Genomic DNA, 24958 nt, shown 5'->3' with positions numbered 1-24958 from the left:
CTTTGTTTTGAAGGATGCCAGTGTCTCACTTGGAATTATTGTGTGTAAAGATGTTTTTTGATCTTTAACTATGCTATTTCTCTCTATTTGTTTCTTCTGGATTGGTTACAAGACTTTATATTTTTATTTGAGCAAGTAAATTGAACTTCTGAAAGTATTTTACAGGCCTATGCAGATGTCAATTGGCAAATAACAGTCCCAGTAATGTTTTCCTAGTAATCTTGGGCCCAATTATGCTGAGATACTCAGCTTTGTAGGGTAGAACAGGAGCAAGGTCTGCCCCAGAAGAACTTTCTTTATTGTTCTGTCTTTAATGTCTTTATACTTGGCCGTTCTCATGTAAGAAAACAGATTTGCCTCTGTCCTTGGCTTTCTAGTCAGCTTAACATACACCAGTCCGAACAACAGCACTTCCTTTTGCAAGTCCAACATCAAACCACATAAACTTTAGTGGAAGAGATATTGGCAGTCTTTTCTTTATGCCCCTGTTTTTGGAAATACTCATCCTTTTGATCCACAGTTTCCAGAGTTTGGGTTCTCACTGTCATAAGGAGGAAACGCTATATGAAATTCCATTATTTAATTTCCAACTCTTCTCAATAACCTAATGAGGAGGGAACTATCACTGTTTTCCTCAGAATTTCTTTCAGGTAAGGCAATCCCCAGCTCCCTTTTTGATATTTTGGGTTTCTGTATTTTGAAGCAGTCTTCACTATTTTTCTTGGGGTTATGTGGGGGAGTGAAGGTAGGGTTTTTTTTTCCAGCACTAGATTGCTCCTACTTTAACATGTTAACTGTGTTGTAAAAGCGTTTGAAAAATATCCCATTATATGTACTTGTATTTCCAAAATGGTTTTGACAGTTCCTCACAAAAGCTTTTTAAAGTGCCAGTTTGTAATGGGTTAAGAGAAGGGGGTCTCTGGTGGAATAGCCTGAGAATTCAAGTATAAACATGTGGCAAGCCCTTGTTAGGAAGGGGAGTACTGATGATGCCACCACTCTGGTTTGGCTCTGAGGTTTGCTCCATTTGCATGGTCATAAACAACGGTGAAAATGAAGTTAATAAGGAGGGAATAAAGGTGGGTTTTAAAACTTCTGAAAACTAAAGGCACTGGATTTGTAGTAGTGAATGCTTGTGTTATTATAAAATGGTAAATGATAGTAAGTGTGGATAAAAGAAAAACGGGAGGAAGGAAAACCACAACCTCTAAAATGCTGGACTTCTTATCAGTTAATTTCCAAATAAATCTTTTTTTTTGTGTGATATAGTGCTATAACTCCTTAATAAATTCATTAGGAGAGGTAGTTGTCATTTACTGAAGGGTTAAGAGTTACCTGAGGAGTGGTAGTTGTGCATCTGCAATGCTGAATGCTGTGTGCCAGTGTAACCAAGCAAAAGGGATATAAAATCAAGTCACACAGGCTAGCAGTAGTCACGAGGATTAGTTAAAGCTGGAACTGACAAAGATTTCCAGTGTCTCTAAGGAAAAATGTTTGTAAGTGGCAGATATGCTACAGTTCATATGTGGGTGGTTCTGCTTGGTTTTCAAGGATCTACATAGAAATGGTTGATAAATATCATAGAGAGCCAGTATACATTAGGTACTTGTCACTTGCTTCTCATAATTTTCTCCTGTTTATTGTCTGAGATTGAATATCTGCTTGAAAACCTGTTAAAATTCTGGTTTACAGAAAGTTGTTGGGCTTTTTTTTTTCCTGAAACATTTTCACTGCAACCTTTTTTCTTGTCAGCAGACTTGAGAGAATGGTTGTTACATACTTCTGTAAGTAGAAGATTCAAGTATGCTTCTTTTGCATAAATGTATGCCTATTTAAAATTATCATTTATTCTTCATCATATAAGGTATATGATGCATTTATTTTTCTTGATCTATCATTTATCTTTGTAGAATTTTCCAGAAAAGGATCTTCTACACTGCCATTCTAAGGATGTGATTGAAGCTCATTTTATGGCTTGCATAAAAGAAGCAGATGCTTTAAAGCACAAAAGTCAAGTCATCAATGAAATGCAAAAAAAGGATCATAAGCAATTGTGGATGGGATTACAGAATGGTAAATACAACACATCAAATATTAATTATATTCAGGTTGAAGAAGCTAATAAATAATTTCTTCACATTTGAGTTATTACATGAGATAGAAAATGTCATTGTTTTGCAGAATTTTTGTCTAGTGTCATGGAAAGCATTGATGGTTTTGGTGGTTTATAGTTTTTTTTAATTCAAAGAATTATTTTGGTGATAATTCAAATGTGCCTGGAGTTATTCAAGGAATTAGATTGGGTCATGACTCTGTTTTAACAAACCAAAACTAGCAACAAATCAAAATAGATAAATATTGTCTAGAGTGCTTTTGTGCAAATGATGGTCTTTATTTGGGAGACACCTGGGGTGTAAGTATTCAGTATTAGCTATCTTGGACCATACATAAGAGATTGTCTCCTCTAGTTAATGCTTATGGATTGTCACTGGTAAACAATACAAGTAAACTTTTAAAAAAGTTGTCCAGTAGATTTAATAATTTTACTTTTCTCTCTGCCATTTTTTAAAATTACTTTTTGGCTTTCACAAGGACTTCAGCAAAAATAAGTATTGACTTGGAAAAGTCAGCAAAATAATTCAGAGCAAGATGTTTAATTAGTGTTCTTACTTTGCACAAATGGTATGAATCAATATTACAGTGCAAAATAAAACATTTGTTTGTAATGTCTTCTGTATTAAGGTTTGTAGAACCTGTAAGTTAAAAAGCTTTTGTATTTCAGTAACTGCTCTCTGGAATGAGTGATCATACTGCTTTCATTGCATTTTTCTCATCTTCTGAAGCTGTCATTTATATTATCTCTAGTAAATTTATTTTATGAAAGCATTTTAATATAAGCATGAAGATATTTATTCTGTGTTGAGAGACAAAATACTGAACAATTAGAATTAAGGTCTTCCCATATATGTATAAGAAAAAATAAATGAAAAAGAAGAACCTTAGAATGCAAGAAGACTTGAACCATGCTATTGGTTTAGCCCAGAAGGTTCCAAGTTAGTTTTGGTTTAATATGTGTGTTTAGTGGGTGTGTGGCTTTTTTTTTTCCTTGTTGTTTAGTGGTATTGCCTTTCATATTAAATGTAATCTGGTGATAATTTTGAATATGTGGTTATTAGAAACTCTGCTTTCTATTTTTTATTTAATTGGACAAGAGTTAGAAATTAAGGCATTATCTTAATTTGCCATTAGAGTAATAAGATCTGGAGGAAGCCCATGCATACCTCCAAAATGAAACAGTACAGCTTAAAGTTCTTTTAACCAGAAGTTACAGAATCTTGATACTCTCAATATTTAAGGTAGGAGGACAGATAAACAGCATGGGTTTTTTTTGTGCTCATCTTAGGATTTATTTTTTAGTTGATTGTTTGTCTAAAAATATCTTCAGTTGTAGGCAAAGGAGAAATTTTCTGTTTTGCTCTATAATGTTAAGAACAGAAGTTGCCTAGCAAAGTTGATTTCAAGGTTTCACTGTATTTAATGAGAAATTGCACCTGTGGAATCTGACACCTGAATGAGAAGTTTAAGCAATCTTTCAAATGCTAATTTTAATTTCTCAACTCTTCATAAAAGAGAAACAAGAAAAGCTTGTGAAACCAAGAAAACTCTTTTTAAGCATGTTGTATCTTTCAATATGTTTTTATAGGCTTTCGTTTGAGATGTAATAATTTTGAACCACTTTGTGAAACAGAATAAATGACCACAAAAAAGAAAAGAAAGTAGCATTTGTGATAACTGCTTTGTAAGTAAAGGTACATCTGCAGATTGTTTTTGCTGTGCAACTTCAAACAATTTTCTTCAGTTCTTAATTACAGGAAGTGTTATTTGTTTAGTGAGTGATAGCATTACTTAGAAGACATGTCCTGAATTTACATTTTTGAAAAGAAACCTATCCAGTTTGGTTTGGAGAAATATAACTATCAAGTAATTTGGTATAAATGTTTCTGCTGAGAAGCAGCTTCTTGAACAGGTAACACATGAAACTTATCAGTTGCTGTAAGTTGCAGCAGAGAAGAGCTGTAATAATGAATTTGTGGGAAAATCTTATGCTGGTAACAGCTGGTGGTTATTCGTATCAACCTTTACATCCCTCCTCCCACCATTTCTGGTTTTATGTTAATCTGATACCAAATCAGGAAAGAAAACATATTCTTCTATTTTGTGCTGTGGTTTTTCTTGTTCTTCACCGACAATTTTTGATTCATAAACCAGATATTTCTGAGGTAGAACTCTTCTTTGGGACAGGTACATTTTTGACCAGCCATGGATGTCTGTCTGTGGTAGGGAAGTGATAAAAGCAGACTATGCAGCCGTACTGACCTTTGTTCCTTTGTATGAATTGTTAAAATTCTTTGGTCAGAATTCATGGAAAATGTTACTACTGTTTTTGCTTTGATAGAGTTACAGCCATTTTTATCATGCATGAAAGGGATTTTCAAGTGGGTGGGTTTTTTTTCTTCTTGCCTTTTGTGTGGAAAAAGAAAGGCTTTCAGCTTTGAAACTGTAAGACTCTATGGGCCTACTGATGAGTCAGGATCAAACCAATGAAATCCCAACTGTTTCCAGGGCGAGAGTTGTATTTTTGCATGGTTCAAAGAATTAATATCTATAACTTCAGTGTATAATGGTTCTGATAAATGAGGGGATTTAGATTCAGCACATCTGCTTTTTATCAGTTGTGGACTAACAGAAGCAACTGTACCCTGAAATTTTCACAGGCATCATTTATAACCAATGAAGAATAGACTTGGTATTTTTGATATATGAGTGGGAGAAATAAACAGTAAGAACTCATAACTATTTTAAGGTTTCTTTTATAGATTATAAAATACAATGAAGTCATTATTTAACTGAAAATATGGAGAAAGAATGTAATGCTCATTCATGCTGTGGGGCTTACCAGAAGTTAAGGGGCCATATTGAATTGTTCTTAGTAGAGGAGAAAAATCCTGCAAGCATTCAGAATATACAATATTTTATCTTTTAATGCATCTGATCTCTTTCTTGCCTTACTGACAGAATCAGGCCTGTGTTGTCTTGCATTTAGTTCCAAAATTTATCTAAACTATTCTTGGGTTGTTGAGAGCCAGAAGTTGTGTTTGTTCTCAGTTACCACATTTCTGTTTAGAAATGTTCTGTTTAGAAATGTTTAGAAACTGCAAAAAACAGAGTATCCTACAGCCTTTCTTGTGCTGTGTACACTTGACCCACTCAGGTTTGATGGGCGTGTTTCTCCTCCTCATAGGCACTGGTGGAAGCAGTACTATCCTTTACCCTATGGTGAGCATGCTTTAGTAGCTGAACAAATCTTTGTGATCTCAACTCATCATTTGAAATTTGCTTAGAAAATCTTCTGTAGTTTATCAGGAGAATGAATAAAAAAGCCACTAGTTTTTAAATCACAAAGCTACCTTGTTTACTTCTTCCCTGTATTGCTGCCAAAATGGGGAGTTCTTTCCATGTTCAATCTGTGGAGGTTTGGTTAACTGTGAAGAAAGATGAAATAATTCATTTGAACTTTGAAAATTAGTGTATTGGTTAAAAGTGATTTTAAAAAGCCAGTTGTTACCTTCCTGGGCTTCCTTAGTCAAAAATGTCCCAAAATGCATCAAGTTGCTTTATAACTAGCATCAGTACCTGCTTATTCTGGAGTTAAGCTAGCATGGCACACAGCAAACATGGGTGTTGCTGATAGCATGGAGCTGAGGGAATGTGGTTTGGACTGGTTCACATAGCCCTGCACAAAGTCAGCCCAGTGCTGGTTTGGTGTTGAGCAGGGTCTGGCTTCGAGCAGGCTGGACCTGCAGAATGAATCAGCTGCATTAGGGCAGGCCTTTCTGGGGATGTTTTTGGGGTTTTTTTTCCATAACAGCAGGTTTTGTTTGGGGTTTAGTTAGTTGTGGTGGTTTTTCTGGTAATGAATCGTGACCCAGACCTCACTGTTCTGCAGTGTTTAGGGGATTGTTACCCTTTCTGCACAAATGACTACTAAACCAGTGCCCCACTCACATGGGTGAAGTATTGTGAGTCTAAACTGCCATCCCCCTGAAACTGCTGATGCCTTTGTTTGTCCTCTGTGCTGGCCTGGTGTCTACTTGAACAGCTGCCCTTTGCTGTGGCACAAAGGTGGGGAATTGATGGCAGCCTGCATTCCCCCCTTGGCTTTCTCTTCTCTGCTCTCAAACAGGAAGGCAGAGCAGGTCTGTCTGAGGCCAGTGAGAACCAGTGTGTCTCAAAGGAGGGCAAAAACCATATGAAGGCAGAGAAGGAAGGAAAGCAAAAGGTAACACATCATTCACGATTGTACTGAAGTCTCTGCCGCAAGAGGAGGTTGCCTAAAGATGAGGTAGAGATAGTGTTTCTGGCATTTTCACCCTCTTGTGTTAGATGGCCAAGTGTCTAATGAAAACCATTACACTCTGAAGGAGCGAACTTCGAGGTCTCTTTTTGCTGCCTTCTGCTTTTCTTCCTCCCCTCCCTCTCAAAATAAGTCATTTCCTGAAAAATCTGTGTGGTCTAACTAAAATTTAGAGTACACTGTCTCTAAAAAATTGCCTTCACTTGTAAATTTAACTTCTTTTAGTTGTTGAGAGTTTATTGTTTTGCAATTTGAAATGCTTCTAAGTTACTTTCTCCTAGTAAACGCCTGAGTTTATTAATATACATTAATATAAAGGTTACTTTTAAGAAAAGCTTTTTTTAGGAGAAACATAGTGCAGGGAAGGCAAAGTGGGTTACAAAGTTACATGGTGTTATGCTGGTCTGTTTTCATATATATAGAGATAGCATAATTAGAAATGAAGAAATCGAAATTCCAAGGCTATCCTAGACATGGAGCAGAGAGCTGGAGGATGGATAAAATTGTCAGGAGTCCTTTTTCCTTTGACTTCCTCAGGAAAGCCTGTAACAAGCCCTGCTTCTAATTCCTGTACAACCTGTGGGGTATGTGTTTAAAAAACAGCTTTGCCTTTCTCCTACTCCTGTCTCACAGCAGAAGTGAGTGCATGGGTGATTGGCCAGCGCTGAACCCACCACACTCATCAGCGCATTGGATGGGAAAATCTCAAAATTAGGGAAATCTTAAATTGGTGAACCAAAACCACTACAACTTGTCTGTCATCAGAGCTTTCCTTTTAGTTTAAGTGACAGGACTTCTGAGATCACCTGGTTTTTGCTATAGAGAAAGGTTTTAAATTTTTTAGGATGTATGCATTTTGTTATTTCCTTAAAAGAAAGGAAGTAGTCCATCTTGATGACTTTCTTTGCCTAAACCTTTTCCAGGTAAACTGGTGACCTAGAAATGAAGGGAGGTGGTGGTAAGGAAACAGGATAAAGTACTTAAATTGAAACTTCTGGTTTGTGAGTATGTTGAGTAAGTGAAAAGAATGTTGGTAAGGTATGGCTCCCTTGTGTATACTGTAAGAAAACAGGGGTAAAATGCCTTTTTGATGTGATAGATAATCTAAAGAATGACGTGCTGCTTTCTTGTACAGTCTTCAAAATGTCCTCTTACGTTGAATGTTGTTGCTGTGCTATCTGACACATGAAGAATATTTTCACATATTTCTGTGGCTTAAGTCAAAACTGTTCTAAGGTCCTGTCTCTCTATATCTGATAGTGACTCATATATGCAGGTAGTCTGAAAAGTTAGTAAACTTGTGTTCCCTTTTCAGTGGTGGATTTGTATTCCATACCATGGTCTTTGAAATGCCCAGGTAAACTAGGTATTTAATAGCATGAATATTTAACTGTGGCAATATGTAAAATGGAAGAGAAAAATAAATATCTTAATAATGTCATACCAGCATTTCAAGCTGTGCCCTCAAAAAGCTGTCACTAGCTGTAGTAATCATTGAGAGTCAGATAGGTACCAAAGTCTTCCTGAAGTCCTTGATAGTTGTAATTATTGGTGTTTTTATAAAAAAAGAATATGAATTATGAATTTAGGTGAACTAAGTAATTTAGAGACAAGTCTTTATATAGCTGGGAAATTATAGTAATCAGCTGTAAATACTGTTTCTGAATAGCACAGAAATTAAAGTGTTCAAAATACTTATTTCATCAACAAAAACTACTTCATGCTTGAGGCATACCACACAAGAACTTAAGTTTTTATAAAATTGGTTAGAAATACCAGTGAGCAGAATTATGTATGCATGCAGAGTCTTAGTCTTCCTGGGAACAATGTGGAAGTAGTATTTATACTAAATTTTGAGAAGACTTCTTTTTGGCTACAGCAGTTAAAAGCAATGCTTGTTAAAACATGAGTCAGTAGAAAATATGCTTGCTTTAACAATAAAGAAATACACTTTGTATCCTTGACTTTCAGCTGCAGCTCTGTGTACCCTACAGTTTGATTATATGTATGTGACCGATTAACCCTTAATGAGTTTGTCTGTGAATGAAAGGAAAAGTTGGTGGGAGCAGTTGGTGGATTGGAGGGCAGATCTGCCATTTGGAGGCGTCGTGATGGAGCCTCCCAGAGCTGACACACAAGTCCTGCACCAGAGACTGGAAAAAGCCCTTGGCAGTCTAAGAGCTGACTGGGAAGCAGCTTTCTGTAAGTGGGTAATGGCAAACAAGAAACTGAGTTGAAAGCCTGTTGTGTGGTGTTGCACAAATAAAGTTTAACCTGGGAGCTACTCAAGCTGTTGTGCCCCCCCCCTTGGCTCAGCACTTGTAAAGCTGTACTGGGAGTGCCATGTCCTCTTGGGGACCCCAAGACAAAAGGAATGGGGCAAAAAGAAAAGAATCCAGCAGAGTGCTGGTGAAATTCTTAGGGGCTGGAGCATATGCTGTATTAGAGAGTGGGGAAACTGCCTTGTTGAAGATGAGGAGGAAGCTGAAGGTGGATTTCATAGCAGATTTACCTGAAAGGAAGGCCCCTAGAGCAGATGGAGTCAGACTCTCTCACTTGTCTCCATGTCAGTGGAGCTGGCAATTACCAAATAAGAAACAGTTACTCGTTACAGCAGCAGCAGGAAGTCTGATGGTACATGGGGAAGGGAGGGTGGGATGTGCTGGGCAAGTGAAAGTGCTTGAGTGGAAACCCACAGAGGCTGTCAGACTTCACTGGGCAAGGCCTTGAGCAAACTCATTTAACTTTGTGTAGGCAGCTCTTTTGGGGCAGGGTGAGGAGCTGTTACTCCAAAGCTTGACCTCCAAAGGCACTTCCAAACTAAAGTTCTTCTGCCATTCTTGTACATCTTATACATCAGTCTTTGGTCTCTCAGTACTCTCCCCAAGTACTCCATGGTTCATATGGTTGTTAAACGGTGGGGAACCACTGAGAATGGACAAGTTTTGTGTTTTTTAAACTTTAGTATTGAACATAGTTGTGTGCAGGCTGCGAGTTGGTATTGCTTGCATAGAGCTACAGATAAAATTTAATTTCAAGCTTTCTATTTAATCCAATAAATGGCTTTAAGGAGAAACCATGAATAGTCCAGACAAAATTATGCATATGTGCTACCCCGAGGGCTACATCAGTTTGTTCACTTCTTTGACTTTCTGAAAAGATGCTGAAATACAAGAGCCATGAATTAGTATTTCCTTTCTGAATTTCAAATATTTCCCTTGTTTTTGTATTAATTATTTCTGTTTTATAAACCCTCTCATCAGCCTTCTTGAAATATGTCCAGTCCTAGAGTCTGATAATCTCTGGTAGTTGCATCCCTATCAAATACAGAAACAAAATAGTTCCTTACTATTACGATATTTTTGTTGATAAGGTTAAAGATTAGGGTAGAGTTTTTTAGTTCTTTCACCTACTACACTGCAGTGGGAACTTCATTTTAATAGTCTGTATGTTTTTACCAGGGCTTTTCATTGCAAGGTATTTGTAGATGTATTTTTCCATTTGGTGGTAATTGCCCAGATTGATTGTGTATGCAGATTTAAAGCTATGCTGTAGTGAAATGCACATGTTGATGGCGAGCACTTGAGCAGTGCCCTTTACCCTCTCAGTGATCCATCCTGTTCTAGCCTCATGTGGGTGAAGGGGACGTGTCTAACTTAAAGATCCATGTGAAATTTCAAGTTGTTTGAAGCGTGACAGCACTTGAGTTTCAGAAAATGACTGTAAGAGACTAGTATGAGTGAAGCTAATTTTTCTGGTTACCTAAAGACCATTTCAGGCTGAGACTCAGGGGCAAAAGGGACCTTAGCCTTTTAGCCCTTAGCTTGAACTAATCCTTAGTTAACACTGTTCAACAGTAAGAGGTTCAGCAATTGCTGTCTATTACTAACAAAGTATGATGGCATTACCAATAACTTTTTAACATAACAAGGTATAAGTTTGGATTAATTTCAATGACTGTTAAAGGATCTCTATGGGTTTCTCTGGGTCTGGATTGAAGGCACTTGAGACAGTAGTTCATGTTCGGACTCAGGTGTTTATTATTTCTTACCAGTAAAACAGTCTCACTACTGTAAGTTTGGCAGCTTTTCATTAGCAAAGCACAAAATGGCTAACAATGTCTTATTACAAGGTCTTTTAAGACTAAACTTTCCAATTAAGAACTGACAGCTAGATTATTTTCCCTTTTAACCCAATAACTGATCCCAAAGAGCCTGCAATGCGGACCTTTCTGCCCAATTACAAAATGCCACCCAAGCCCATGAAGAAGAAGGAAGAAGAAGCATGAAGAAAAAACTCAGGACAACACCCTGTGCTCTCCATCTTGCTTCCATCCACAGCGTACTAAAAATCCCTAAACCTAAATTTCTCACCAAGTGATAGACCTACACTACTCTCTATAATCTGTTTCACACTTTTGTGGATTCTAGTCTATCTTGAAGTCTAGGAAACTTCCTCCATGAATGAGGGTCAAAGTCAGTGCTCCCCTGGGGGTCAGGACACCCCAGAGCAGCCAGAGAAATATGCCTGGTGCCCTGGGTTTCCACAGATCTCCAGTCTGGTTTAATGGAGAAAACAACAATTCCCAGTGTTTCCCTGTATCAGTAATTTTTTCAGCAGTTTTAATGGATACTTTAAATACATGAATAATGTTACTGACAGGTTTCTGCATCCTACCTGCATAATGTGGCATACTGTATTTGTAAATTTATGTTTGAGTTTGCTTTGTTGTTTAATGAGTTTGTGTACTCAGATTGTCATGGGTGACATTAATTCTTTGTAGTTTTGCCAAGTCATAGTTTCTCTGTGTGTCTCTGTAGTACTGAAGGCTGATGTCTGTCTTTTGGGCATTCAGTGACTGCATTTCTAAGCAATAAATAGTTATAAATATTAGCAACTTGGCTGATACATTTCTCAATTATGTGGTCATTAGCTTTCTGATCTTTGACATAAAATACATAGAAAAGTTTTTATATTTCATTTTAGGCAAATTTACGTAGAATCATCCTCTCTTGTTTAAGAAATATCATTAGTGGAGTCATATCAAACTTCTATAATGTCACTAATCTCACTTCTATTCAAATCTTACTGTCATTGCTTTAAATATTGTTATTCAGATAGGGACATCTGCCTTTTGCAAGTACTTTTTTTGCTAATACAGAAACTCTCTAACACTTCAAGCAAGCTGTGAAAAACAAAAGGAATCAGATTTGACTGTTACAGTGGTTTAGATGTCATGCAGAATGCATAAGGTTTTTACGAGGGAGGGAGACAAGTGTGTAAAGTGCTTTTGCTGATAGGTAGAGAACTCTTCCTTGTTTACTGGCTTGATGAAAACTCAGTTTTGTTTTGATTGTTAAATTTCCGGCCAGTGCCTTCTGTCTTTGTCCTGTCTAGCCAATAAACTAATTAGTTCTTCCAGCTCAGTGTAGCACTAATAACTTCCTTGAGACTTTGCAAAAATAGGGGGTATGATACATAAAAATGAGAGAAGGAAGAATCCTTAACTTTAGGTTTTTAAGGAGATTGGGGTGGATATTTGTCAGTGGTTTTGTTTATTTAAGCTTTTAGTCTTAAGGATTCTTTGAAAAGCAGTCCCTTTTGGATTTTGTACTTTTGGAGCTTTAGGATTCTGGCACTCAGCCAATGCTCTGCTGATAAAAGCTCTTGCCAGGTCATATATATCAGTATGCAAACTGGATAACTTTTTTTTTCTCCTGCTTGCTTTAAAAATTTGTCTAGTTTTCTTACACCTAACTCTGTTTCCTGTGGTGAAAATACTGTATCCCTGGAAAGATGTTTGGAGGACAGCAGTATAAGGTTGTGAGGAGGAATTTGTTTAGAGGTCTTCAGACAGTGCTGTACACAGTGGAGAACTTAAGACATCTGACTCCATTATGTCTAGCTAAAATTCCTGGGATATCAGGTGGATTGACAGAACATGCTTGATTACAAAATGCAACAAGTTAATAATTCAATTGTTGCAGATTCACTATTATATTCGGAAACCACAGAAACTATTAGAACTTTGAACAATAGATTGTCTTAAGCACTGTCTGAGTGTTCAGAGAATGATCTGAGGGGTATAAATTTTTAATTTTAACTGCCTTAAATAAGATTACCTGATTTCCAGCATGTTTTGTGGGAGGTGAGGAATGAAGAACAGAAGTGAGTTAACTGCACATTACTACTGTTTAACTTCTTTTTGTCATCCGGAGCCTTTCTTGTTTGCCATATTTGCATGCCATGAGGGTTAATATGCTTAATTTTCTGACATAAGTCTTTTAGGTGTTCATAATTTCTTTTTCTTCTGATCCATAAGATGTGATGCTCATTTCTGGTGAATTTTGAGAACAGTAAACTGTTCACACAGAATTTCTAATTACAGTAATTCGCGCATTAAACAAGTAAATCAAGTTAATGTTTGTTTTATTTCTGTTCAAGTAGGATGTCTTTAAATATGGATTTTTCTTATTTAAGTCTGTTGAAACTCACTAGCTTGAGTAGGTCTGAATTGTTTTGTGTATCACCATAACAGTTTTCTCAAGTGAGTTAGAAGTGGTAATTGAAGTATAAATCTATCAGTGCTTGCTGTGGAATGTCTGTTCACACATCTGTAGTGAAAGCTACAAGTCATTCTGAGTGCTGCCTGAAAGAAAATAGGAAGCATGCTAAATCTTCACCTTGCTAAATCTTCACCTTCCCTCTGAAGGAGTTTCTGAGGAGGAGGCAGTCATCCTTTGTGTTGGACATTTAAGATTAAACCTCTGACTCTGTAGACTGGGATTCCCAAATGTGGGATTGTTTGATTACAGTCTGCTCCAGGGTTGTCACTGTCGCTCCCAGCCCAGTGGATGATGGGGTGACACCCTGCATCCAGGCAGCTCCTGATGCCAGGCAGGTGCCTGCCTGGTGGTGCTGACTCTGGCTCAGGTAAGTGCCTGTCAAGAGGCACTTGCTGCTAATCAGGAAACAAGGGTGTGGAAGTACTTTCTCAGATAAGTATCAGGAAATGCTGCTACAGCATACCTGGCAGGAGTTTGTTCCCAGTTTCTTGGAAATTCCTGCCTTGTGTTGCATTCAGTCAGGAAACGCAATGTATTATAAACCCTGAAGTATATGCTAACCTGTGCCTTTTAGTGCACTGACAGGCGTCTCTGCTGTATGCTGGAGTGAAGCAAATCTCAAACTCATTTCCTGCAATTGCTTTAAGTGTAATCAGCACTTTTGGAAGCAGGAAGAACATTTTTCCTGTGAATACATTTCTGAATTTTACCTTGTTTTGCTGGGGCTGAATTTTGTAATGGATATATTCTGCAAGAGCCCAGCTTCTTGAGACTTGGCTGAACGTTGTACCAAGGAGAGAAAATAGGAGACTGTGTTCCTTCTTTGGAAACATCTGCTGTATTTGGTGTTTTGGGAGAGTTAGGACCTATAAGGAATTTGATCCCTTGCTCTTTCTCTTCTAAAGCTGCCTTCTTCAGTAAGACTAGCACCAGCTTTATTCATCTTAGCTCTTTGTATTTCTTTCTATCACTTCTGCTTCATTTGAATAATTGATTTGCATGTATGAAAGCCTTTATTACTCTTAAACTTATGCTGTCATTAGTACATTTTAAATGTAATAAACTATTCCATTCTTGTAGTGTCTGAGCAGCATGAAATGGTGTGCAGGCTATTTACCCTACTTGCTTGGATAATAACAAAAATGTGTTACAAGCATAAACTTTTATTTTCAGGTTGTATCATGAATCTGGCAGTATGTTTTCTGATCATATCATGCATTGCTGCAGATTATTTTAAGATCTACATATCCAAACGTAAACCACTCAAGAAGTATTTCTCTTGCTTTAGTTTCTTTATGCTTTACACCCATTGTTCAGTTATAGCTAAGAACACTTAGATGTTTTTAGCGGACTGGGAGACAGTATGGACCAGTAGCAGCAGGGAGAAACAGGCACTGTTAATTGAGGTAATGAAATCCATAATTTATAGCCCAATATTTCCTTAACAGTGGGAGATAAGATATGAGTTGAAGTTGCTTTCTCTTTCAGTTCAATAAGTCACCACATCACTGTTTTCATAGGAGAATGCAGATGACCTACCTTTGGCTTCAGGCTAAATAGGGAAGAGAAATGTGGGAAAAATTAATTCACACAGGTTAAACTTCTGTAAGAAACGCTTGCATGATGTTTCAGTTGTGTCTCATTTACCTCTTTAGGCTGAAAAAAAATGTTATTGATATTGACAGAGTCTAATTTTACCTTCACAGATAAATTTGAGCAGTTTTGGGCAATAAATCGAAAACTCATGGAGTATCCTCCAGAAGATAATGGATTTCGATACATCCCATTTAGAATTTATCAGGTAGGAGACAATAAAATAAAATCAAACTCATATACTGAGGTGCCATATATTGTAATCTGTTTTCAGAATCATGTTTCCTTTTCTAGCATTATGGCAAAACTTTGCATGCTCATTTTTGCTGGACCCTTGAGTTGTATGCATTAGCAGACAAAGTAGACTGTGCTTATTCTAATAGGTAATTAACATTTATTATATTGCAAGTGTGTAATACTTGGGAATGTGCTGCAGCTGGTGTAAATGTTTGTCTGTTCTTTTTTAAAAAACAGTCCAACAGCCTAATTCTGTTTTTTAAAATAGCTACTAACTATGAAGAATGCTTTAGATGCAAAATGCCCTGTGAAAGTTCTAAGCCAAACATTCTGGCAGCAACACTTTTCCCTCTACCACAGTATAGGCTTTTTTTCTTGTAGGCATTTTAAGGTGGAAGTAATGGCATAGGTCTTGCATCTAGTTCTTACTTTTGTCTTCTAGCTGTATACTTACATCCCAAAACTAGCTTTCAATGTGGGTTTTTTCCTGTTTTAATACACCAGCACTTTATTTTTCTCACTGTTTTGTTTGGAGACACATTCCTTGGAATCCTTACAACTTTTTCTTATCCTAAGGACATCTCCTTAGTTTTTATAGCATTAAGGTCACAATGAAGCTTGGAAATATGTATGGTTAAAAGCTTATACAAAAATTCGTGTAGCCTCTCTGTAAATTAAACAGTTGTGCTCTGTTGGAATGTTTCAATCTATTTATATTTAAGTTTTGCACCAATAGCTATGAAAATAAAGTCCTTTATTCATAGAACTGGATATTCTGATACCTCTGTAAGAGGCTATAATGACCATAGAAGCCTGTATAGTCTTGCAGTGGGACTGGAGTAACTTTTAATATTAGATGTAAGACATTTACTGTCATAACGAAACCTTAGATTGAGAACGGAAGTCAGTTATTTTGTCAGAGATCACAGCAGATGGCAAGGTTTGTATTAGAATCAAAAAGTATGTGTCAGGAAAAGTAGTAGTCGCAGCATTTGTTTGGTTGGTGACTAAGTTATTTGCTTCTCTGATAGGTGTGAGGGTTTTTTAAAGTATTTTTTTAGAAATCACGTAAATGGGTTTGCAAAAAAGAGGTTTTGCTCTCTGAATAGGTCGCAGATCTTTAGGACATGAGGGAATATTTCTATGATACCACATGATTTCAAACTAATAAAGCTTTTTAAAAATAAATAAATCAATAACATCTATCACTTGAACCAGTAGTACTCATCTTGATTCCCGTTACCTTTTGAATTGGAAGCCCTTACTTGCTATAGTTTAAACCCAAAATATCTAACTAAGAATTGAAGACCAAACACAAATAAAGATGATGCTGAGGCAACCTTTGAGAAGGTTAGTATGTATTATTTTCAGTAATGCTGCTCTTAGCATTTCTAAATATTTCCAGTAGTTTTAAAAATGTGGGTGCAGATGTCTCTAGCTTTTTTATTTGGTTTGTAAGTGTGTGTACTGATTACTGCTCTATGTGTTTAAAGGAATTTTCAGAAAGCCTTAGAAAGGGTGAAATTATAATTTAATTCCAAACAAGGAGTTAGTGACAAACTTGCATATGGAAAAATAACTGATTCTAAAGTGTTCTTCAGATATATTTAACCCCTACCCTGAATGCATTTAATTTCCATTAGTGCTGGTAGGAGACCTCTTAGCATTCTAATTGGTTACTTGTATAGCTCTACATAAACACCTGATTTAACCTGAGTTTATGTTGCTGTGGATATTTATTCCCTGTGTGTCTTCACACAGTGTTCTTGTAGGTACTTAAGGATACACAAGTGGATGGCAGGAAATGATGAGACATTGCCTTCAATGGGAAGAGTTCCTCCTTGTATTCTCCATACCTTCTATTATGCCAAATTCTTAGAAGGAAATTCTTTGAAGGGAACTTTCTTCTTTTTGGCAGTAGGAGGTGGATAAATTTGTTTTCCTTCAAAAAATTTTACTAGATTATGATACCAAATAAGAAAAACCAGTCTTAGCTGCAATTAAATGTGAATTGGCAAAGTTGCTGCAGAAAAAATGCATTCAATAAAGTGATTTGGTATATCTTTTTCACTGAAGAATTAATTATTTTAAAAACTCAAAAACTCTTTCAGTTGTAAGTTTGTCTACTAAAATACATTTCTAAAGAATAATATGAATCATACCTCGTGTGGTGGCCAAATCTGATGGAGTGTGTGGGAGAAAGAAATGGCAAAAATATGAACATCATACTTGGGTAAGTCAGATCTAAACTAACCACAGGTAATTTTAAAAACCCTTGTCCAGCACCTCTTCTTTTAAGTATAGCAGCTAAGATTGGACCAGAATCCTGGAATCTACAGTAGATAATGTAAAAAAAGGTTGAGAATCACTAAGGATCAAATCTTGGTGATTTTATTGCCAGCTGTCTGTCATATTCTGTTAGCTGTGTCGTATGGAACTTGAACCAGATAAACCCTTGATCTAGGTGGAAACTTTTTGTACCAGGGACAGTTTTAAAAATAGTATTATATTTTTGTGATACTTTTAATTCAATGTGTCAAAAAATAACTTCCCCACTTCATCACTTCAGAGGTGTAAGCTGCTTTGTCTTCAACTGACAGGTGCACAAAAGCTTTTTTGCTTTTTTATCTGATAGTATTATAGAATTGAGTGCTTTTTGCACTTGTTCTTTAATGGCAAGAAAGAAAATAATAGTAATGTTTTGAGTACATTTTTGAATTCAAGTGCTTTGAGCATATTTTGAATTCAAAGTGTCAAGCTTTTCATGTCCAGTAATAGAGTTAGTTTGGCTTGTGGAATTTCCCCCCGTGTTTATAAGACCAGCTGATGTTTCACAGTCTAATTGAGCAAACTGGCTGATAGATGGCAGGAAGTTTTCATCAGTCTTTGGCTCCAGGCACTGTGACAGGTCATATTAGTCAGGAGAGGAGTCTCTACGTGCTGATAGAGACTGCTCTGATGAACTGCTGCCTGCTGTGGGAGCATTCTGAGTCTCAGCTGTTGTGCACTTAATTTGTACTCATTCCCCATTTTTGTTTCTTGCTCTCTCCCCATGTCATGCTCACCCACTTCATCATGCTTTTCTCTGTAGTCTGCCCTCTGAGTGTATTGGGTTTAAAGCTGTATATCATATTTCGTTCTTGAGATTAAGATTACGAAAGTATTGGAAAGGAAGTGGATGAAAACTCTTCATGCCAAGTTCTCTGGAGTTTTTTTAGAGTTGCAATTGCTCGAGGCAGGCTGGCTGTTTTGTGTTTGCCATGCCAAGAAGGGGTGATCTACGATTGTTTGTGTATTCCTTTATTTGGTACTGAATGAGCATTTCCTTTGCTTCCATTTTCTAAGGGTTTTGATTAGCTTATTAATGTTATTGCTTATAATTACATAGTAGGCCTTAACTTTGAACAGGTTTTCCTATCATAAGTCCCTTAAGATGTTGAGATGAAGTTGTACAGTCACAAATTGGGAGAATGTTTATCTTCCTTTGTAACATGAGTGAAATTCTCCATACTTAATAATATATAAGTTAAATTCAACACTTTGCTCTTTATGTCAAACCTGCAGTATTGAGATGTCTAAGTCAACATAAATGTTTACTGTGACCTGCCCTATAAAAGTGGGAGTGGGAAATAAAATATTTTAAGACATTATTAATATGTGTCTCAATAAGTGAATCAGAAGCTCAAGCATGGCCATTTCCAAGCAATTGAAGACTGTTTCATCCATATTTCCGCGTTAATTGGCAGAGCTCAGATAATCAGTTGCAAAACCCATTGCAAGTATGCAAATCAAAAGCACAGTTTGGGCCATGTTATGGCAACTATTAAAAAACAGATCAAAAGAGATTGTTTGGAAAGATACTGGGTCTACCTGTAGAGTTTTCAAGTAATAACGAATCTACCTTTTTATGCTAGTAGATTATTAAATTTGTTGTTGAAAAGTCTCCATGGCATTTCAAGTCTGAATTTCTCTGACTTCAGTTTCTAGATTCTGTTTTGCCTTACCCCACTTTAAAGTCATGTGACTTTCTGATCGCCTATATTCACGTACGGACTGGTATCAGGACCTTTCTTTGCTAGGCTGAATCAATTCAGCTTTTTAAGCCTCTTGTCATGAGACTTTCCTATCAGTACTGAAGTTGGTTTTTAGTCATCTTTTCAAATGCTGGCTGGTAGTTTGATAATCCTCAAATTAGTATTGAGATTAGGGAGATATAAAGAGCAAAAGTAAAGTTAATCTTTATAGGATATTAAACCAAAAATGCTTCAAGCATTGGTGGAATACAGGTGAAGTTAGCTACTGCTTGAAACTTCAGATCTGAAAAATATTATGAAAGAAATTGCAATGCAATACCTCGTCAATGAAAATAGCTAGAAAATATGCTGTCGACCTGAAGAGGGCAACACAACACAGCAAGTTTCAGCATTTTGTTGGCTAGTGTAGAATGCTCTTGAACAGACCTGTGTGCAATGTCTTTGTTTTTTCTTATTTATTGAAAATGACGCTTTCATAAAGGACCTGCTGAAAATAGACAATTTGTTTCTTAAAAACTTCCTTTTACAAGGAAGAAGTTTGAATGAATAGGAAGACCATGTGAAATGTGATTTGTGTAACAGCTGGGCTCAGCTGAATTTCTGTGCTGAAGAGAAACAAATGGACTCTGAGTTATTCTAATAAGTGATGGTTCAGTACTAAAGAAACAGTAGCACACTTTCACCAGTTTTAAATTACTTCAAAATCAAATCTCTATGAATAAGAAAGTTTAAAAACTGCTAGGTAAATATTTTTCCTCATGATTGGGGGGGAAGAGAAAGAAACACTTCTACTGAGTATTGCACAGGGGCAGTGTGATCCTTAAATACTTGTTTTCTGAACTGGGTTGTTTTGCTCTGTGCTGAAAGTAATAGCAATTTGACTAGTTCTCACCTTGAGTTGAAGGTCACTGTCACCACAGACCCACCAGCGGTTCCGTAATTGCATAAGCTCTTCTTACGCATCACAGTGCACAGTGATATGAGCTGGCTCAAACCAGTGGTGCTAAAGACGATTTTTTTAACATATTCTGTGTTAAGGAGTGCTCATGCAGCTCTCTTGAAAGACTTCAGGAGCCCATGTGCAAGTTCAGCCTTGTACCTTTAAGAATCTTGTACAGCATGGGAACTGTCAATCAGAGTTTCAAAGAACAATTCTGAGATGATAAACTGTATTTGTTGTCAAAACGTGACTAAAGTTTCCTGAAATATGCCCAAGTTGTCTGTAAAACTGTCAGTCTGCCTAGTTCAAAGCTATTGTAAAAATCGCACAGTGCTCAGGGAAGGAGATGCAGAGGAGATGGAGCTGTAAAACCTCGGTTTGGGTTGATTCTCAGCTGTGGTTGAGCTGTTACCAAGCTGGATGGTTTTAAGCTAGTTCAGGCCTGTCACTAGCAGCTACAGTAATTCTTCTGGGCTGAGTGAAGATGTAGCTTGCATGCAATGAATAAAGTAGTTTTGCTTGTATGAGAAACAGTTAGTTGAGTTTCTGAGTTGCATTATACCTAGTTTAAAATATTGAGGGATATACTGGATTCTGCATATTGGTGGTAAAATGGGCAGTAATTTTTTTTTATCCTTTTTTTATCTTGCAATACTTAAGTTACTCGTAAATCCCAGCAGAATCTAAGTATGTGAAAAACCAGTTGAATCCTACTAGTTACTAAATTAAGTCAAAGTATATCTTGAATTACAATGGAATAATGAACACTTTGTGTGGGGGGGAAAAATTCCATTGGCAATTTGAAAATACCTTAATCTTGCCTCTTATGCACCCCGCAATTACAAATTGGTAATAACTTTTAACCAATTGGTATTGTATAAAACTCTTCAATTGTTGTCTTTTCTTTGAATTGTCTTATGACAATGGCGTTGAGTGTGAATAAGTTTGAGTAAGTGTTCATGGTACAAGTTTGAATTTAAAACATGAGGTTTGAATCCTTGTGGCTCCCTAAACTGTTGCATTAAGGTGGTAACCTTGTAGATTTATATATCATCCTAAATTTGTTAGGAAAGTTAGTGTATGTATGCAATTTGTTAAAAATTGCACTTTTTACCTCAGCCTTGAATCTTTAGTCTTTAGAATATCAATACATTGAGAGGCTATGATGAAGACAATGAATGAAACATTAATTCAGTTGAGTTGGGTCTGTGTACAGTTACTCACAGATCTTATAATTTAATTGCAGTGTTCTTTAGTATATTGCTGCTTTTCCTCTGATCTTTAAAGCTGATCACTTTACTTTTCCATTTCACTTGCTGTAGCCAACACAAACTGATTTGCCACTTTCATCACATACTGTTTAATGTGTGCAGGTTCTTACGTTGTGGCAAAAGGGACTTTGGTTAACTGGAGCTGTATTCCCTAGAGATTGGCTCTTGTACTCTGATGTAGTAGGAAAAAAAAAAAAAAAGAAAGAAAAAAATTGAGCTGCTTTCCTCAGAAAAAGGGAAAAAGCTGATATGTAATTTTTTCTTCAGAGAAATGAGGAATGTCATCTTCAAGGGTTATTTCTGTGGCTGTGCAGCATAAGCAGTGCCTATAGAACTAAGCCTAGCTAGCTTATGATGCTGATGCAAAACTCTGTAGAGATGAAAGCCACAGACCGTACCTGTTTTGACTTACCAATATCAGCATTCCACCTTTACTTACTTTTAATTAAAATAGGTGAATAAAGCAGGTTAACTTTTGCACAGAATTGAGGATTGGAAAATACAGAAAGTGTTCTGTTTTTTGGAAAGTACCAAGACTTCTGTTGGCATTTTCCAGAAGACTGAAAGCAAATTCTCTACAGGTGAATGTGGAATGGAACAAACCTATGAGGAAGTGGGATATGACATCACACTCTAGAAATATAATAGGAATTAGCAAACAATTCTGTGAAATTTTGCTGTCCTTGATTATAGGAACTCCTGTTAGTTAATCTTTAGTGTACAAAACTACAGCAAATTATTGGATTTAATGGTTTGAAGTAGCATAAAAGAGATTTATGAAGTATTGTATTCTTCACTGCTCTTAGGCAAGCAATGTAGTGTTTGTTTTTGTGGATGTAAATGCATTTCTAAAGTTGTTTGCTTGATAGGTAGTCAGTATTCAATTGCTCAGTTTTTAAGTGGGGCTTAGGTCTGCATGTGCACATAAAGCGCTGCAGCTATAAAGAGCACTATTGATTTGTTGTTCCTGGCTCTTCAGATATCTTGATATTTTACCAGTTACAAATACAGATTCTTTCCTGGGAAGGAAATGTACTACTTTGAGGCCATACTTTTATTGTAGGTATGTTTGTCTTCTCAGGGCTCAACTGAGGCCTCTCTGGTTTTTATATTTAGTCTCTGCTATCTCTGGCTGTGAGGGTTGCCTGCTGTCTGCTCTGTGTGTCTCAAGTGTTGACTTTCTTCTGCTTCTAGGATCTTCCAATTCACCTGACATTAAATAATGCAAATCCAGTTGTTCAGAGAATACAATGCTACTTTCCCTGCACAAGGAAATTCAATAGATAGTTTGAAAGACCAGGCAACAGCCAGAATGTGATCCAGCCATGCTTGTTAGGCATTTTGAGTGGTACTTCTGCAACTTGTGTGGAATTGGAACTTTTGGCAATACATACTCTTGTTAAAAATGACCCACAAATGACTCCCTGTCATAGGTCCCACGTAGCAGTGGAACTTCCTATGACAAGGAAAGTAAATATATCCTGGGCTGCTGCAGGATGAGAATTGTCAGCAGCTTGGGGGAAATGATCCCTCCAGTTCACTCAACACTGGTGAGACTGCACCTGGAATCTGGTTTTGGGCTTTCCAGTTTAAGAAGGACATGGAGCTATGGGATGAGAGTACCGTAAAGACCACTGAGATGATTGAGGCAGTAGTGAGTCTAACATGAGAGGAGGAAAAAGGCTGTGGGAACTAGGACTATTCAGTCTAGAGAAGAAGAATTTGGGGCTGGGGAAGTCTCATCAATGTGTATAAATATGTCTGAATATCTGAAAATACTGAAAAAGTATTTTGAGTGCAAAATCAATGTAGACAACATGATGCATTTTCACAAACAGTTACAGAAACTTAAGCAGTATCTTCAACTCTGAAATGTCACAATGTGCTCAGGCCATTAAATTTTTAATCAGATTGTTAAGGGATGCTTTCTAATTACACATATCTTTTTGATAATTGGAACATGTGGTAGGACATTAACTTTCCAATGTTTTATATGGTTCTAATTACTCATTTTGTTGCTATTACATAAAGTTTTTTCTAAAAGATTGTAAGGAAGTATTCTCTGCCAGTTTAAATAGTATGGAGAAGGGTGATATTTTAAATGGTTCTTTAATCTTTTTAAAGATGAGCAAGTAATTGCCCTCAACAATGTAAGGGAGAATTAACTGAAATAGTTGCCATATTTCTCTGTAGGTTTATAATGCTCAATTATTGTTAGTTGTGTACAAAGTTAGGACAGAACTGCAGTTGCTTCATAAGTATGCTCTGTTTAATGAAAGGCATCAAGAAAGACACAAGTTGTTGTCCATGAATGATTATGAGAATAGTCCTTAACCATTCATGATCAAAAATGGTTCAATATTATTGTCTAGACATAGCTGTAATAAGCTCTACTACATAAAATTTTAACCTTATTCCAGATGTGTTTATAATTCTGGTTGTGGCTTTAATTTGACTACAGTTTTGGCTAAGATACTAGATAATTTTAGCATTATTACTTGCATCAATTCTTGACATAATACTTGCCACATGTTATGGGGGCCGTTGTTAAGGTCTGTTAAAGCTTCCACCAAGAAAACACATCGTGTAATTCATCTTGCTTTTAAACCAGTGATCATTTATGTTCAACATCACCTAAATGTTTTTCAGTTTGTGTAATACTGTTAGGAGTGCTTCCAAGAATAACAGAATTTTCACTTCACTTGGTGTTGTGATTCCTTGGCACATATGATTGATACAATGATTACCTCCCCATCTAGGGAGTTTTATAGAAGTGTCATTGTAGAGGTACATATTCAGCATGACCATATTGAAGCATATGTGTATGCATTCATAGAATCATCTTCAGCTTCAATCTAGTGATAAACTTCTGCACTACTAATTTAGGTGGCTGGAGTTAATGTAATTAAATGTATAAAGTGTAGCCGGTTGTTGAATCTTTTTTATGTCGTTGTTGTTTCAGGCCTCTTAAAAATAGTAGGGAGTGTAAAATTCCTGTCTGTCATGATTAAGACTTTCCATTAAATGAGGAAACCAGAGTCCTTTTTACAACATATAACTGTAGAAATTCTGATGCAAACTCCAAAATAGGTGAAAGGATTAATTTTTTTCCATAGGTTAAACTCAGGTATATATGTTGTAATTTTTACAACAACTGAAAATGTCTAATTTATTAGAGATATTTAAAATGTAGTATGGGAAAAACAGGTAATTGGATTTAACACATTTGTTGATTTTATAGCTAGTCCTGCAACCCACAGCACATCCTGTCAGTGACTCAATTTTTGTGGTAATTCTAGGTAGGTATGTTGAGAATGTCTATTCTTCTTTTTGTCTTACGGGTTTTAGTTACATGTTGGACATATAAAAGCATTACTTGCTTCTTTTATTAAAAAAATTAATTAATCCTGTTTGGTATTGAGTTGTACCTTTTTCTCTGAACAGTGATGTGGTATTGTAGATAAGCAGTTCAAAATTTTGAATGCTAACAAAAGCAGTGCCAGCCTTATTCAAAGCACACAAAATCATAACTAGGACATCTACTTGGTGGACTTTGCAGAGACTAAAGAAATACTAGAAATAGTCTATTTTGTTGGAATGTTGTTCTGGTCCCAAGATCTTAAAGAGTAAGTGAAATAGAAAAAATATCAAAGGTATAGAATAAAGCAGTGGGTGTTGTGGGAGAAGCCCTCTGTTACTTGGAAAATTTGAAGAGGGGAGGAGCAATGATTACAGGACAAAGACATATCACATTGTTGTGTTTTATGCCTCTTATAATAGAAGCTCAAAAACATTAATGAAGTTTGAAAGGTGACAGATTTCAAATAGATAAAACAAGATCATTTTTTGTGTACTTTAGCGTGTTGAGCTGAAAATCATCTTTATGAAAGAGGTTGAAGTTA

At 36.5% G+C, this 24958-nt stretch overlaps 1 protein-coding gene across 1 annotated transcript in view; it reads left to right on the top strand.

The window, feature by feature from the left end:
- ATG5 (autophagy related 5) overlaps positions 1-24958 on the top strand; it is a 71469-nt gene that overhangs the window by 16606 nt on the left and 29905 nt on the right. Inside the window, exons 4-5 of the mRNA XM_041478079.1 lie at positions 1911-2073; positions 14688-14782. Coding sequence (XP_041334013.1) covers positions 1911-2073; positions 14688-14782 — 258 coding nt within the window. The remainder of the gene's footprint in view (positions 1-1910; positions 2074-14687; positions 14783-24958) is intronic.

The sequence above is a fragment of the Pyrgilauda ruficollis genome, unplaced genomic scaffold, assembly GCF_017590135.1.
Source record: "Pyrgilauda ruficollis isolate IOZ18807 unplaced genomic scaffold, ASM1759013v1 scaffold43, whole genome shotgun sequence".
Lineage (NCBI taxonomy): Eukaryota > Metazoa > Chordata > Aves > Passeriformes > Passeridae > Pyrgilauda > Pyrgilauda ruficollis.
Note: the sequence above shows the minus strand (reverse complement) of the source record. Positions and strands in the feature narration are given on the sequence as shown.